The sequence below is a fragment of the Trichomonas vaginalis genome, chromosome II (genome assembly GCF_026262505.1).
Source record: "Trichomonas vaginalis G3 chromosome II, whole genome shotgun sequence".
NCBI lineage: Eukaryota > Parabasalia > Trichomonadida > Trichomonadidae > Trichomonas > Trichomonas vaginalis.
The window spans coordinates 2,969,652-2,985,098 of NC_067204.1; the positions used below are offsets into that span (position 1 = coordinate 2,969,652).

A 15,447-nucleotide genomic window follows, 5' to 3' on the forward strand; every position below is an offset into this window, starting at 1 on the left:
AAAAAGACCGATGAGAGCTTCGTTCGAAATATAGAGGGAACTGAGAATGCGCAACCATTCTCAGGGAATATTGGATGCTATTCCCGTTCCCTCTGTATGGAAAATTGAGGTTTTCAAAGGGAGTTAAAATAATATCAAATTTATACTAATTTACTTCAAAATACAAAAGTATTTGACAGCTAAAATTAGTTACTTTAGCAAGCCTATCAATACCCTTTTACGATTATTGTTACTTTTTCGAAATAAAAGTAAAAACAAATTTATACTAATTTACTTCAAAATACAAAAGTATTTGACAGCTAAAATTAGTTACTTTAGCAAGCCTATCAATACCCTTTTACGATTATTGCTACTTTTTCGAAATAAAATAAATTTATTATCAAAAACCTTTTTTTTCTTAGTAAAAATAAAAATGTTATTTTATATCAAGTTTTTATTCATAAATTTTTATAATGTTGTATAAATTTCATTAAAATTTACGTACATATTAAGGTACTTATCTTCTACATATATAATCTTCATTAGATATATACATGATAAATAAAATTCATAAAACATTAAAAATCAAAAAATTAGATGAACCTTGGCAATTAAACTTTATTAAATAATAGTTGTTTATAAATTATATTATATTATTATTTAATATTATTTTGATAATGAAGATTTTATTTTGCAATAATATAAACAAAATTTTTTACCTTATGAACTTTTGATGGAAATATGCAAATTTAAAATAATAAAGAAAGCCGCGAGCGAAGCGATCGGCTTAGTTCGAAGATTTTGATTCAAATCTTTGCTGATCTGTAATTCGCGGAAGCCGCGAGCGAATCGAGCGGCTTAGGTCTAAGATTTTGATTCAAATCTTTGCTTATATTCCTTAAATTCTTTATGAAACTCGCAACAGTTCCATAAAAAATTTTAAATTCTAAACTGTCGAAATTACCGATCGGTAATCACACCCTTCACGGGTGTGTCACTTTTTACAGGCGTGTCGCTTTTAGCTAAAATTACCCCTACTCTTTTGACACTTTTTTGATCAATGAGTAATAATAACAACAACTTCAAAAATCATGAGGAGAAGGTGAAATTTTACAGAGACAAAATTCTTAAGCAACTTGAAGCAGATGGCGACATCGATAAGGTTCGCAATAGCATTAAAGAATTGGTTGGAAAATCAAATTGGAGAGAAGAAGTTAAAAGCCTTAGCTTGAAAGTAATGTCAAACGAAACAATAGAAGATTTAACACCAGAAATTGTTGCAGAAAAAATACGCGAACAAGCAATTTCAAGTTTACCTAAAAATTTGAAGGCAAATACTATTAACCATATAAAGGATACATTAGTAAAGAAACAAGTACCTATCGAAAATCCTGCAGAATGAGTTTTCGATTTTTGTATTTTTATAAAGTTTGTTTTGTATACTATGAATATAATTTTTACTATTTTTAGAAGATACACACCTAAGAAATTTATACATTTCAAAAACATCAAGCAATATATCTAATGAAATGAAATTTACTCTAAAAAATTCAGATTTAAGACGTTAATATTTATAAACCGAGGCCTTTGGATGATTTCTCTATCATTCTCATCTAATTTCCAATGAAAAATTCTTGATGATTTTTTGGAAAAAAAATTGAAAAGGTGACGTTTATATAAAAACGTGACAATTTTTTATAGAATGGATTTTGTCAAGAACGATTTTAATGGATTTAACTCATTTGACAGCGCAGCATGGTCATATCTTCATCCAATATGTGCTGTTATTGTTGCAGATGGCTCTGTACACTTCTTTAATGACAGAGGCGAAGAGTTTGTATCAGAAAAACTCTCAAGAAATACAAAAGCCTTAGTTATTTCGTGGTCTCCATGTACTGATACGCTTGCAATTGGATGGAAAGATGGATGTGTATCCATTTTCTCTAATGGTGAGCATATTGAAATCGATGAAGCCCATAAATCACCCGTTACTAAATTATGCTGGCATCCTGCTTTACCATATTTATTTTCAGCAGATGAAAGCAATAGTATGATATGCTGGGACTGCGAAGAGGATCCCTGTGAGATCTTTCTTGCAAAAGCTGAAGAAAAAATAGATAACGTTATTTTCTCACATACTGGCTCTCCGCAAGTTTACATATCCTGTGGAAAAACAATCTATAAAGTCGAAGAAAGCGACGAAGAAGAAGACTCTGCGCTTGAAAAAATTTCAGAATCTGAATCCGAATTTACTCAACTTCAGTTTTCAGCAACAACCCAAAGACTCATTGCAATTACAAAGAATAATGAACTCGAAATGTACGATACTCTCCACGGATATAAAAAGTTTTCACAAGTAAAATTACAACCAGGAATCGATGTTTTCTTTACAGACGTCAGGGCAGATTTAATCACATACTCTGTAGTAAATGTTATCATCGTGTGGTCGCCTTCAAATGATAGAATGATGCTTTTGAGGGCTCCATTCGATGAAGCATACACTTCTATCTTTTTTGATACGAATACGTCGATATTATTTGCTACAACAGATTCTGGTAAGATAGTCATGTTCAAAAATACTATGAAAGGGCCATTAAAACGAGAAGGATGGTCAAATCCAATAATTGTCGATACTCAAACAAAAATAGAACAAGCACAATGGTCGCATGCTTTCCCAGGATTTATTGCATTAGCGAAAAACAGAAAACCATCGATAATACGTTACTTCGAACTATTTGCATTAAATGAGTTGACTTGCCTCTCCAAATGCAATATGATCAAGACAAGAAACGATATACTAAAGGTTGGCGGTGCTATCTACAGATTATCAGAGAGCCAGAACATAGTTTTGGCTTCTTCTTCAGATGTAGCAAATTTATTCCAGAAAAAGGGAGGAAATTTAAGTCCTATGGGTACGATCAAGACAGGAACAGATCTAGCAATTATTATGGGCGAAAATATCTTTGTTGCTGAAGATACAAATATTAAAAGATTAAATCTCTCGGGAACTCTTGTCCAAACTAATTCTCTTGGATCAAATTCTCCAATACAATTTTTGGAGAAGTCTGAGCAGTTTCTTGTCGCTATTTGTCAAGATCGAACTGTATTTGTTGTGGATGCAGGAAGAAGACAGACAAAAACCCTTTATACAACAACATTTTCTGCTCCTTACCAAGACTATCGCATTAGAAGTGTCGCTCTTAGCGCAAGTGGCTTTTGTGTTTCAATAATTTTGGATATCTTCAACAATGGATCATGGAGACCTTCACCATATATATTCCTGCATTCACCACAATTCGACAAGACCGTTAATGTTGACTTTGGCCTCTCTGTTCCTGTTTTGGCTTTATGGGATACAGAAGATCCAAGGCTTTTGTGCGTCCAAGTTACACCATATAGATCAACATTGGAAAGTAATGGAGATGCAGTTGTAGTTCCTTTATTTGTTGGAGATTCCTTATTTACATTTAAGCAACCAACGCTTAAAGTGCCTCCTAGTGGCCGTCTTTCTGTTGTAAATATTCCTCGTGTCCTGTTTAACATGGACGGACTTCTTCCTTGCATGTGCATTTTACCTCAATTTGCAGGAATCGATACTGCCGATGAAGGAACAAGGAAATCTCTTATGGAACTAAACTTTGCTCTGGCTTCTGGTGATATTGATGCCGCTCTAAATGCTGCAAGAAACGTTCAAAGTGACGGAACATGGAGAATGTTGTGTCAAACTTGCATACAGAACGATAGGACAGAATTATTACCTATGTGTCTTGGTAAAATAGGCAATGCCGCGTTTGCAATCCATGTTTCAAAGGCTCTCAAAGAAAATGATATCGTATTGGCCAAATTTTTGACTTGTGTTGCTATTGGAGCTAACGACAATGCCAAGAAAATTGCTGTCGAGAACAAGAGATACGAATTGGTCGCACAATTGAGCATATCTGTTGGAGAATACGATGATGCTCTTAGTTTGACAAGAAAAAGAGATAGAATGCATGTTAAACAGATCCAATATCAAAGAGGAAGGATCTTTGAGATCCAAGGCAACCTCAAAGAGGCTGCAAGGTCATGGGAAGAAGCAGGAGTCATAGAAACAGAATTTCCAAGGGCCGCAATGCAAGCAGACAACTTGAAATTCTTATTCGAGTACGTAGAAACGCGTTCTCTATCAGAAGTACCCAAGGGTTTGCTTCTTTGGCTTGGAAGATTCTTTGAAGCACATAATGTCGACAAAAGTGCCATAAAAATGTACGAATCCGCGAATTCTGTTACAGATATGGTCCGTCTTTTGAGTCTTCTTGGTCGATTCGATGATTGCAGGAAAGTATTACAGAAATCTAAACATCCTGCGAGTTATTGCATGTTTGCAAGAATTTTAATGAAAAGAATTTCATATTTGAAAGACCAAAACGACCAAAGTGGCGAGATCAACAAACTCCAGAAAGAAGTCATTGATTTATTCAGAAGAGCAAGACAATATTCACAAGCAATGGATTTCGCTTTATCCCAGAAATTGTTTGATGAAGTTTTGAGTCTTTCTTTTTCTTGTCCTCAAACAACATTGATAAAAGCTGCCCAGACATTCGAAGAACTCAGAATGGATAAACAGGCAGTAATACTATACGCAAGGGCAGGAAGAATGAATAGAGCTTTGGCTTTGTGCTTCACAAAGAACCTTTATGATGCTTTGGATGAAATTTCTGATTCTTTGACAATTAAAACTCCTCCTGACATTTTAGTTACATGCGGAAAGCATTTTATAGAGAGCGACAGATGGTCAAAGGCCGCTGAATGCTTTGCTTTGGCAAAACAATTCGACATTGTTGAGAAAATAATGAAAGATCACAATGTAAAAATCTCAAAACAAACAATTCAAAGTATCGCTGAAACAGAACAAGATCCTGAGATTTTGAGACAGTTTGCAGCAATGTGCGAACGCCAGAACGAAAACTCTATCGCAGCCTCTCTCTACGTCAAGCTAAAAGATCTCCTTTCTGCTGTAAAATGTTTGGCAAGAGCTGGAGACACTCAAAAAGTTGTCAAATTTGCAAAAACCGCTAGAAATAGAGAAGTTTACATTCTTGCGGCCAATTATCTTCAAACACTTGATGCTTATGGTTCTGAGACTATCTTTGACTTGATTGTTGCTTTCCTTACTAAGAGTGGAGCTTTAGACAAACTCGCTAGATTTTATGATTCAATTGCAAGACAATGTGCTGAAGAACATCAAGAATACGAAAGAGCATTTGAGCTATTGAAGAAATCTGTTGAGACAATGATAAATGCTCCAGAGAGTGACAAGAGAGAAGCAATGCTTAACGTATTTAGAGAAAGAACAAGAACAATGGCGATGTACATTGAATCAACGAAAATTGTTGAAGAAAATCCTCAACAAGCTTTGGCAATTTGCGCAACTTTGTTAAAGACACCGAATATAGAACAATTGCTCAAACTCGATGATATCTATATAGTCATGATTGAGGCTTTCGTTGCTAAAGGATCCATGAAAAACGCTTATAAATTGTTGGATGACATGGTTCAAAGTGGAACTGATGTTTTGTTTTATTTGGATTTGTCTGAAATACAGGCAATTTATAAGGCTGTTGGACAAACTTATACTCCTCCAAAGAGAGAAGAGGAAGAAGACGATTTCGATGATGTCGAAGATTTAACTGATGAAGATGTTGTTTAAATTTAATTTAATTTTTTTTATTGTATTATTATATCATGTTTGTTTATTTATAAAGATTTATTTTCTATTCGTAACCTTTTAGAAAAATACAATGATTCTTAACAATTCATTAAATCTAATTTGAATTGATTTGAGATTATGCATTTCAAATCAAATCTACATGTAAAACAAGTGAGCCTATAAGAGTACATACCAATGATTAACTTGATATCATTGGGAAAAAATCCTTATGGGCAGAACAAACTCTTATTTCTCCACTAAAAATTTGAAGGGGAGACAAGATTATTTACACTTATTACCATTATCCGAATAGTTTTATTTTGCGCAAAAATAATCATGTATAATTTTTTGTAAAGTATTGAATGAAAACAAAAATTCAGAGACGATGAATATCTCTCAGGAATTCACTATCCCTCCTAAGAGATATTCAAAAAGCATTGAAGATGTTCTATTCTTCTTAAACCAGTTGTATAGACGTCTTTACAGATATCCTGTTTCTGGAATTTTATGTTTTATTGTTTTTTATTTCAACTTTTATCTTCATAGCTCGATGACTCTCATCATGAAGCATAGCTCAGTTGGAACCTCCTTTAACTGGACCGATGTCGTCTGTTTATTTGTTACAGGTACTTTTGAATCTACCTCACCATCAACAAAAATGCTTGTTGTATACGTAACTGCAGCTATTACTTTTTGGGCAAACTCTTTGGTGGTTATATCTTTAATTCTCAAACAAAAATTCATTAATTTTTCCGTTCGAATCGTTACTAATGTAGATTTCTTCATCGGACCAATATTCATGCCATTTGTATGCAATTGCTTCACGAAAACTTACACATTATCAGCTACAAGAAAATATACGATTCCTTTGACTTTTGTCTTGGTTATTCATATATTTATGCTCATAAAGAACGCTGTAATGTGCATATTCAGCTCAAGATCTCACTTACGTATCATTAATCCCATTGTTTGTCGAAATCAAAAACAAGCTTTGATTTTATTATTCTATTTAATATGCCAGATTCATATGGGAATCTACATAAATGATGAATATAGAATTGCACAAGTCATTTTACTGTTAACTTCAATAGGAATGATAATTTACGAAATATTTTACCCAATTTATACATATCGTTCACAAAACTGCGCATTATTGACATTAATACTCTATAACATGTTCGGTTCTTGCATTATGCTTACAATTCCTGATCAAAGATTTTATGGTTTATTATTAATCGTTCCAAGCCTTATTATATCAGTATTCGTGTATTACGTAGCATATCCTTACATATTCTTCCCAAGATTCAAGGCGTATCGCTTTGAAATTGCATATTTATGTGATGATAAGGAAAATATCATGAAAGAGCTTGATAATTTCTCTCCAAAAGGTATCAAACAGATCAGAATTGCCAGGCTTCGTAATATGCTCTTGGCAGCTATCCATTATCAGCATCCAAAGCTTCAACAAATCGCAAAAGCTTTTTCTCAACTTTCTACATCGGAATGGCGTGATCGTTTCATTCTTTGGTCGCTCAGTGAAATACCTTATCTCGCAGAAGGGAAATTACCTCAATTCGACCAAAAATTACTCGATGACACTTATAATTCCGTCTTTTCTCAGGAGAAACAGCTATGGTTGTGCGCGTGGTTGAACTACTATGTCATTCTACCTAACATTTCTGCTAAGATTGGCCACGCAAAAGCTGTTTATAACTCATTAATTGATTTATTCCATGAAAACTACCCGATGATCACTGATTTCGGCCATCCGAAGTTTGAAAATGACGGACTCAATAAGAGGGTCAAGAGAACTTTCATTTCTTTCGATATTTTCATCAAAATTTTGATAATTCTTTTCACTTTCTTGCATTTTTCGTATTTAACTGTGATCAGAACTGAATCTAATCACATGACAAACACAGTTAAAGTGCAATATCTTGTTGAAGCCGTTGCAAATTATCAAATCAATTATTGGACAAATTCTGCAGCGAAATCCCATATGGAATCGATATTTACAAGCTATTCTGAGATAGAAAAAGCTGCAGAAAAGTTTGGTTCTTTGAGAGAATTTTTGAACCGGAATTATAATGGTTTATCAGTCAGAAATGCCTTCACCGACCTCAGAAATTATGTTAAAACCAAAAAAGGCAATGAAACAGAGGTATTTGGCAATGTTTTCATGGCATTGAATTTATCATTGTACAATTTCCCCGAAATATGCTTTAACGAGACCAACCAAGACAGTTTGGATAAGATTACAAAGTCGGTTCGCATCAATATCGCTGTTTTAATCGTATTATTGTTAATTGATACTTTATTCTTCATTGGATTCCGAAAGAACATGATTGCCTCGTTCGATAAATTTTACTCTGTTCCGAGAGAGGTCTATCTTAAGCTGGGAGGCCTTCAACCAACTTATGACAATAAATATTCCATTCCTTACCGTCCAAGTATCTATGATTCCCTTTCATACATTGCTACAACGATTTTCTTCCTCTCCTTTTCGTTCATTCTTGGAATTTTTACCTTAAATGCCCTATCAGATCGTTATTTGGTCCTTAGAGACATGGATACTCAATATACCAACATCAAAGCCATAACATCTGTTGAAAGGATCATTTCTCTCCTTACATATTCGGTCAAACAATCTGTAATTACAAATGATTACAGAATGAAGCGCCAAATCTTCACATTTTACGAAGTAGACTCACTTTTCTGCGAGATCCACCATAAATCCGAGTTCGATCCTTTCGTCCGCCTTATCGATCCTAACTTTTTACAGTTAATGGGAAGATATTATTTGTCATCTTATGAAAATGTCAATGTTTCAGGGTTTTCTAGTTGTCTTAAGAACACCATCAAGAACATGGACATTAATACGAACCAAATCCTTACTTGGAAGAGGTTTTACATCAGTAGATTTGTTACTTTCATAGTTAACATCATTTGCTTTGTAATTTTGTTCAATGTGATTAACTGGATCATTCGTCCTTTCGTTGCCTTCGAAACTCTCGAGATTCGCTCGATTTTGAACAAAGTTGACAAAGATGTCAAATTTATTCAACAAAGAATCCAGTTTTCCAATGTTAATCAGAACGCTTTGATAGAAGATAGTGACCTACAGATGTTTGTTGTCGGAAAAGACGGAACAATACTTTTCCAGACGAGTTCTGTCAATTTAAGTATCCAAAACTCGTATAACATCATTGACAGTTCATTAAACCAAGAAGTCAAGCAAGAACTGATGCAATACATCGACCAGTACAAGAACGAGTACCTTCCACACTCGAATTACTTGACGAACTCCCAATACATCGTAAATCCTCATTACGATTTCATTGGCCAAAAGTTGGAACTTTCTTATGTTTTAGTTATAAATAGTCTTTCTCACATCAAAGAGAAATCATTCATAACTAAAAAGATCGACCAACTGAGTGTCTGTTCCTATGTTTCCTTCATGAAAGGACAACAGACATACGGGCCAAATGGAAGACACACAATTGTAGCAATTGTAAAAATCCCTGAATTCGACCAACCCGATGTTGACATCAAGAAATTGATGAAAGCAAGGTGCGCGGTAACAAATAAACTATATAAGTTATACGCTGTTAACCAGAACTACTGCAGATTACGTGAAGAAGGCTCTTTGATCATTATGACATTGAACAGAGATGCTGATACAACACCTTGGAATATGCATACTTTAGGTGCAGAATTCATGAGGAAATTTAGGGATATGATAAAGAAAGTGGCTGATTCATTGAAGTTCGAAATGAAGCCGGTCGTTCTATTGTACAGATGCCATGATACAGTCCTCGCTGTGTCTAATGATAGAATGGCAATGGCCGCATTCGATTGTCCGTTCGAATTCGCTGCTTTGGAAAGAATTTCTAAGTGTTTGAGAACTTCTATTAACTATACACCAGAAAAGACTGAAACAAGGCCTCAAAGCTTGACAAAGGTTAGAAGCTGCGTTACTGAAAGAGGTGATAATTACGACATTTTCGTTGTTGTTTGAAACAAAAAAAAAATAATTTTTTTTCTTCTCTTTACTTATTTAGCTATGTTTAAACATGGATTTATGTATAAATTATTCTTTTATTGTAACTTGTTTTGATTATAACTTTATTTTGATATCAAATAATTGTAATTTTAATATCTATTTCTTGATTAGGTATGTTTGAACATAGATTTATGCAGAATTTATTCTTTTATTGTAACTTATTTTGATCTTCAGCATATTTTTATAGCGAATAATTTGAAGAAATAATTTTGTTGATTCCTCTCTTATTTATCTCTAAGTTCTTTAAATATTAATAAGCATGAACTTAGAGATAAATTTATTCTTTTCTTATATCAAGTTTTGGTTAAAATTCAACGAAATTTAATCTTACTTTCCCTGTTTAGCTATACAAAAACATATGTTTAGCCATAAGTTATTTTTTTATTATATCAGTTTTTGTTTTCTAGCAATTTTCTATTAAAATTGGTTAGTAGTAGGATATGAAGGGTTTAGTGACTTTTTTTGTAAACGTAAGAATTCATACAATATCGAGCGATTTTGTATCATTTTTTTTAACATGTGAAGTAAAAAATGTATGATTCTTACGGTTTTTATTCTTACGTTTTTGAATAAATCAAGATTTAAATAATTTTCAAAATTGTAAGACATTTACACTCAGCCCAAACATAATGAAATAAAAAATAAAAATATATTTATATACTAAACACATTTTAAAAAATTAACATTAATTTTAAAATAATTTTTTTATCTTTTATAAAAGAAGCTATATATAGATGATGTCAGATATTCCGCGATTAATTAAACATTGTTTAAATCCTGAATGGAATCAATGGAGTCATAATCAAAGACCTCATAAACGAGAAGAAGAAATTAGAAATAATTATTTTCATGAATTAGAAATAAACTTTAAAAATTCATGTCTTACATTTTTGAATAATTTATTTTTTTAATTCGTAAGAAATGAGTGAATCAAAATTCGTGACTGTGAATCAATTAATGGATAAACTTTCACCAATTCTCACCCAGGTTAAACAAGTAGACGCTTATTTTGATGATTACATACAAAGTTTATTTTATAAAGGTAAGTTTAATATTAAACCCATTGCTTTTGCATTTGATGGTAAATTAATCGAAAATTCAAAAATTTGGGAATTAATTCCGGATATTGAATTTATAACAAATATTAAGGATAAATGGTTTAAACAACAAAACCACCTCACTAAAGTTCTTTGTAGATTAATGATTAAAACTGAGGAAAAAGAATTTAACGGGTTTAAATATCATCCATGTAAAATTTTAGAACTTGGTAACGAAAAACTTCAGAAAAAATTAAACACAAGACTATCAAAAGATAGAGTTGAAAGAGTAAATAAACTCGCTAATGGTAATGATGAAGAAGAATTTGATGAGTTCAACATTGAACTTTAAGAAACTAATGATTATTTGAATTTATGAAATCAATTATTTGATTCATTCTTTCTTCAATCTCTTCTATTCTTTTTGTTAAATCATCTATTTTCATTAATGAGGTGATTCTTGATTGAGGAATAGATTTCAAACTAACCACCCCCTTTATTTTTGAAATTTTGAATCCATCAACTTTAAACATTTTATTCAATTTACATGTTGTCAATTCTTCAAATAATTTTTTATTATTAGCATAATAGTCATTAAATTCTTCAACAGATGAAAAAATTTTTATTTCAGTAATTGGTTTAACAACGTTTATTTTTTGTTGAACATTTTCACTTTCATTTATTTCTTCCTCTGTTTCATTTATTTTTAAAATCGGTTTCATTTATCATTAAATAAAAATTAGAATATAAGTGATGAAATATATTTTTTTAATTAATATTAAATCAGAAATGGCGGCAGGATTCTTTAAAAAATTATGGGATGGAATTAAGAAAGCTGCGGGTTGGGTTCATAAAAAGATTATTAAACCCATTGCAAACTTTTTGGCACCAGTAGCGAAAACGGCAGGAACTATCATAGGTGGAGTATTAGGTACTAAAGCAGGTAATCCGGCGATGGGAGCACAAGCAGGTAACGCAATTGGTGGAATAGCTGAAGGAATACTTAATAAAATAGGAGGTAGATAGTGGAAAAATAAATAAATATTATTTTTATCTTAGTATCGGTTGTAGTCTTTGATAAACTTTTTCTCCTTTATTTAAAACTTCTCTTATTGGGGCAGCTTTTGGTGTTATTGATTCAGCAATGTCACTAATTGCTTCTTTATTCTTAAATATCCAATTTGCTCCCTTCTTCAATGTTTCCCAAACTTTACTCGCTCCTCTTTTTACTCTATCCCACAGTTTCTTAAATATACCTGCAGCCATAGTTGATTATTTCATTAAAATTAAAAATTCATTTTCATCTTTTAATTTTGATTTTTTATTTATTAATAAATGACGACTAACTATTTGGTGCCAAACACCAAACCAATTAATGGAAATGTGTTTCATTCATTCGAAAAGATAAATGAAATATTCGCAAAGAATGACGGTAGAAGATATTATAGAGAACTTGAAAGTTCATGCTATGACTCTGATGCTCCATATTTTGATGATAAACAAACTCATTTAAGAATTACAAATCCGGCTCATGATGTGAACCAATTAGGTGACACATATATTAAACGCAAAGTTAAAGCAACTCTAGTTTCAAATAAAGCTTTCACATGTGATGCCGCTTTTAAATGCATGCGTTTATTCGTTGGTTACAAATCATCAAATCAAAGCTTTAAACAATTAGAAGTAGAAACCGAAAGAGGTGATGCTGGTTATCTTCAGATGGATTGCGCCCGTGAATCTTTCGCATTTGCAACATATAAACCAAAATCAGAAAGGAAAGTTAAAAAGTTTGTTCATTCGTTATATAATAATGTTCAAAAATATGATAACTCAGTATGTGGTAAATATATTGACCCTTCAGAAGTTTTCAAGAAAGCAAATGAAGAAGTTAATGTCACTTTTGATATGATTATTCCGGTAAATGATTTGTTAGCATTTCAGGCGTTCGATGATTATCCTAAATCATTTGGTGATATCATTCTTAATATTATGTTTTCAGGGATACTTTAGTATTTTGTCAGGTTGACCCGTTAAGAGTTGCTGATTTACAAAATTACGTTTATGAAAAGATAACTGATGAAAATTATGAAAAGATTATGAATCATGTTTATAAATATGATCGCAAATTCCAACAAATCGGACTTCCTGCCAAATTAATTACAAGCTTAGCCGCTACATCTGCTGAGCAACAGTTGATGACGTTATTATTTCATGCACAAAGATGGAAGTTTTAGAGGATAAATGCATTACACCAGGATACGGTTTAATTGAAGAATCAGTTAAAGCAATACCACGTTTATTTAGTAAGGAAGATCCATTCATGATTCCAGCTCAACATATTGACGTTCGTTCACTAAATGGAGGTTGCATCACTCCTGAAGGTATTAGCTCAGATTTCTCATACGCTCTTCATAATGTTACAGATGTTGTGTTAACATTTCCGAAGAATGCAATGCAAAGAACGGTTTTAGAAAATCCAATGCTTCGAGGTCTTCAGGTCACTATAGATTCCAGAAACTTCCCCGATCAAGCGATGACCACAGTGGGCGACATATTCTTTACACGTATGCTTCAAGCTTCTGATTTAGATGGAGTGAATGAATGCACAGAAGAATACGAGGACTCATTAACTAGACCACTGAATGCAGATGATGGCACGCCATTAGCTAGAACATGGAAAGACCAAACTTCATTCTTATGCACTATTCCAGTTCAACGTGATGGAGCGGGTATATTCTTTGATGGATTAGAAACTTTCAACTCACAAGTTACAGTACAAGTGAAAGCTTATCCAATCATTCAGGGTGAAAATGACACTTACTGTTCAAAGGTGACAAATCCTCCTCAGGTTTGGTTTACTAGGACTACATATTGGACATGGACACCGGATGAAGGTTTGAAATATCATCCAACAGGTACACCACCACAGTATAGAAGTTCATATGATGAAATATTGATGAATAGAAATGTTTAAAATTATAAATTTATTTTTGATTAAATGGATTTAAATTCATCCACCCCTTATGAAGAATTAGCGGGAGTATATAATACATACGTAGATGATATGATTAATGAAGCATTGAGTGATAATAGAAATGCTCTATCTAAGGAAAAATTAATGAAAATTCCATATTCTGAATGTTACTTAAATTCAATCACTGCAGCAATTGGTAAACAGAATAAAGGTAAAACATTAACGATATTAAAACAAATTATCATTATTGCTAACACTTCCCCCTATTCACATGTGTTAATTTATATCAACCGTTCAGGTTCACCTTCAGATGATACATTTGAATCTTTAAAGCATTTAATCAAAATTCCAATTATTTATTTATCACAAGAAGAAGCAGAAGATTATTTAAAAAACTTTTTAATGTATAAAGAATTATATAATACAATCAAGAAGCAAGGATTAGAGGATAAAATTATTGATAAACAACGGGATGAATTATTTGAAACACTTTCTATTTCAAATTTTGATAGAGAATTTTTGCATTCACTCATTTTTCTAGATGATGCAGTGAAATCAAAACTAATAACAAATGAGAAATCATATTTTAATCAGTTATTAACTCAATGTCGACACATTCAGTGTTCATTCTTTATGGCTGTTCAATATTTCAAAGCATTAAGCACAAACATTAAATCAAATCTATCAACACTTTTCATTTTCAGTGGGTTTAGTCGTCAACAGTTGAACGTTATGCTTTATCAAGTGAATTTACCAATGAGCATTAATGAACTTTACACACAATATCAGCAATTAGGTGAACATGGAAAAATAATAGTTGATTTAAATAAAGGAAGTGTTAAATTTGATTAACTTTTTATAATTAATTTTTATTTTTTATTTATAATTAAACATGACAGAAATGCAAATCTTCTACAGGTTCCATTAAAACAAGGAACAAACAAAAAGGGTGCATATAATAGAACTATGAAAGTTCCTGATGGAATGAAAGAATTAGTTCATATTGTTGCTGGTCTTCAAAAAGATGTTAAACAAATGAGAAACGTTTTAACATTACCAGAAGCTCAAGCATATGCCAAACGTCAAGGTCCAAATTGGGAAGCACACGAAGCAGACATTACGGGTCCAAATGGAAAACCTGATGGTATAAATGAAGTTTTCGTTACTGATGGTCAAGGTAATATTAAAGTCATAAATGGTTACAAATTAACTATAACTGATTATCCTAAACGTAAAGCATATAATGAACGTTATCCTATGCAATTTGATGAAAATGGAAAAGCTGTTAAACAATACATTGGAGAAGGTGAAAATGGTCCAATTAATTCATACCGTTATAATCCATATTCTTATTTCAATGAAGAATTAAATGCTATTGAAGAGGGACCGGATGGATTACCACGATATTCTAACCAGTTTGATGGTCAATATGCAAATATTAGACCTGAAATTTCAGCTAAGAAATTCTTTAAAGTTGCTTTATTCGATCCAGTTTTCGCAAATGTTAAAGATGAACTTAAACAGCAATTCCAACCAATTATAGTAGCAAGAATTGCATCAGGTGCTTTATCTCAAGCATTCAAAGATTTAATTAAGAAACCATTATATCAGCAACGAGGTTTAACTTATGATTTAGTTAAGGAATCAGATAAAAGAAAATTTGAGAAATCAGATGATTATAAGAATGCAATTAATGAATATATTA

General features: G+C 32.3%; 6 protein-coding genes across 6 annotated transcripts, besides 2 other annotated features; 5 read left to right on the forward strand and 1 right to left on the reverse strand.

Moving 5' to 3' along the window:
• Positions 1-1,019: part of a mobile genetic element that runs on past the window's edge.
• A 20-nt stretch (positions 1,020-1,039) lies between these two features.
• TVAGG3_0475770 (transcription factor e(y)2 family) lies at positions 1,040-1,381 on the forward strand (the record flags this gene model as incomplete). Its single annotated transcript, XM_001324354.1, has 1 exon — positions 1,040-1,381. One exon carries the CDS (start codon positions 1,040-1,042, stop codon positions 1,379-1,381), a length of 342 nt encoding a protein of 113 aa, XP_001324389.1.
• A 300-nt stretch (positions 1,382-1,681) lies between these two features.
• On the forward strand, positions 1,682-5,740 carry TVAGG3_0475780 (ift140/172-related cilium protein family; the record flags this gene model as incomplete). The annotated part of the gene is made up of 1 exon (XM_001324355.1): positions 1,682-5,668. One exon carries the CDS (start codon positions 1,682-1,684, stop codon positions 5,666-5,668), a length of 3,987 nt encoding a protein of 1,328 aa, XP_001324390.1.
• Positions 5,741-6,048: 308 nt separating this feature from the next.
• Positions 6,049-9,775, forward strand: TVAGG3_0475790 (uncharacterized protein; the record flags this gene model as incomplete). The annotated part of the gene is made up of 1 exon (XM_001324356.1): positions 6,219-9,686. The coding sequence occupies one exon, from the start codon at positions 6,219-6,221 to the stop codon at positions 9,684-9,686; it is 3,468 nt and encodes a 1,155-aa protein (XP_001324391.1).
• A 2,043-nt stretch (positions 9,776-11,818) lies between these two features.
• Positions 11,819-12,034, reverse strand: TVAGG3_0475800 (uncharacterized protein; the record flags this gene model as incomplete). The annotated part of the gene is made up of 1 exon (XM_051235711.1): positions 11,819-12,034. The coding sequence occupies one exon, from the start codon at positions 12,032-12,034 to the stop codon at positions 11,819-11,821; it is 216 nt and encodes a 71-aa protein (XP_051093535.1).
• A 1,213-nt stretch (positions 12,035-13,247) lies between these two features.
• Positions 13,248-13,742, forward strand: TVAGG3_0475810 (uncharacterized protein; the record flags this gene model as incomplete). Its single annotated transcript, XM_051235712.1, has 1 exon — positions 13,248-13,742. The coding sequence occupies one exon, from the start codon at positions 13,248-13,250 to the stop codon at positions 13,740-13,742; it is 495 nt and encodes a 164-aa protein (XP_051093536.1).
• Positions 13,743-13,892: 150 nt separating this feature from the next.
• Positions 13,893-15,447: part of a mobile genetic element that runs on past the window's edge.
• On the forward strand, positions 14,727-15,360 carry TVAGG3_0475830 (uncharacterized protein; the record flags this gene model as incomplete). The annotated part of the gene is made up of 1 exon (XM_051235713.1): positions 14,727-15,360. A coding segment is annotated over one exon (634 nt), but the record flags the coding sequence as incomplete, so codon positions are not given.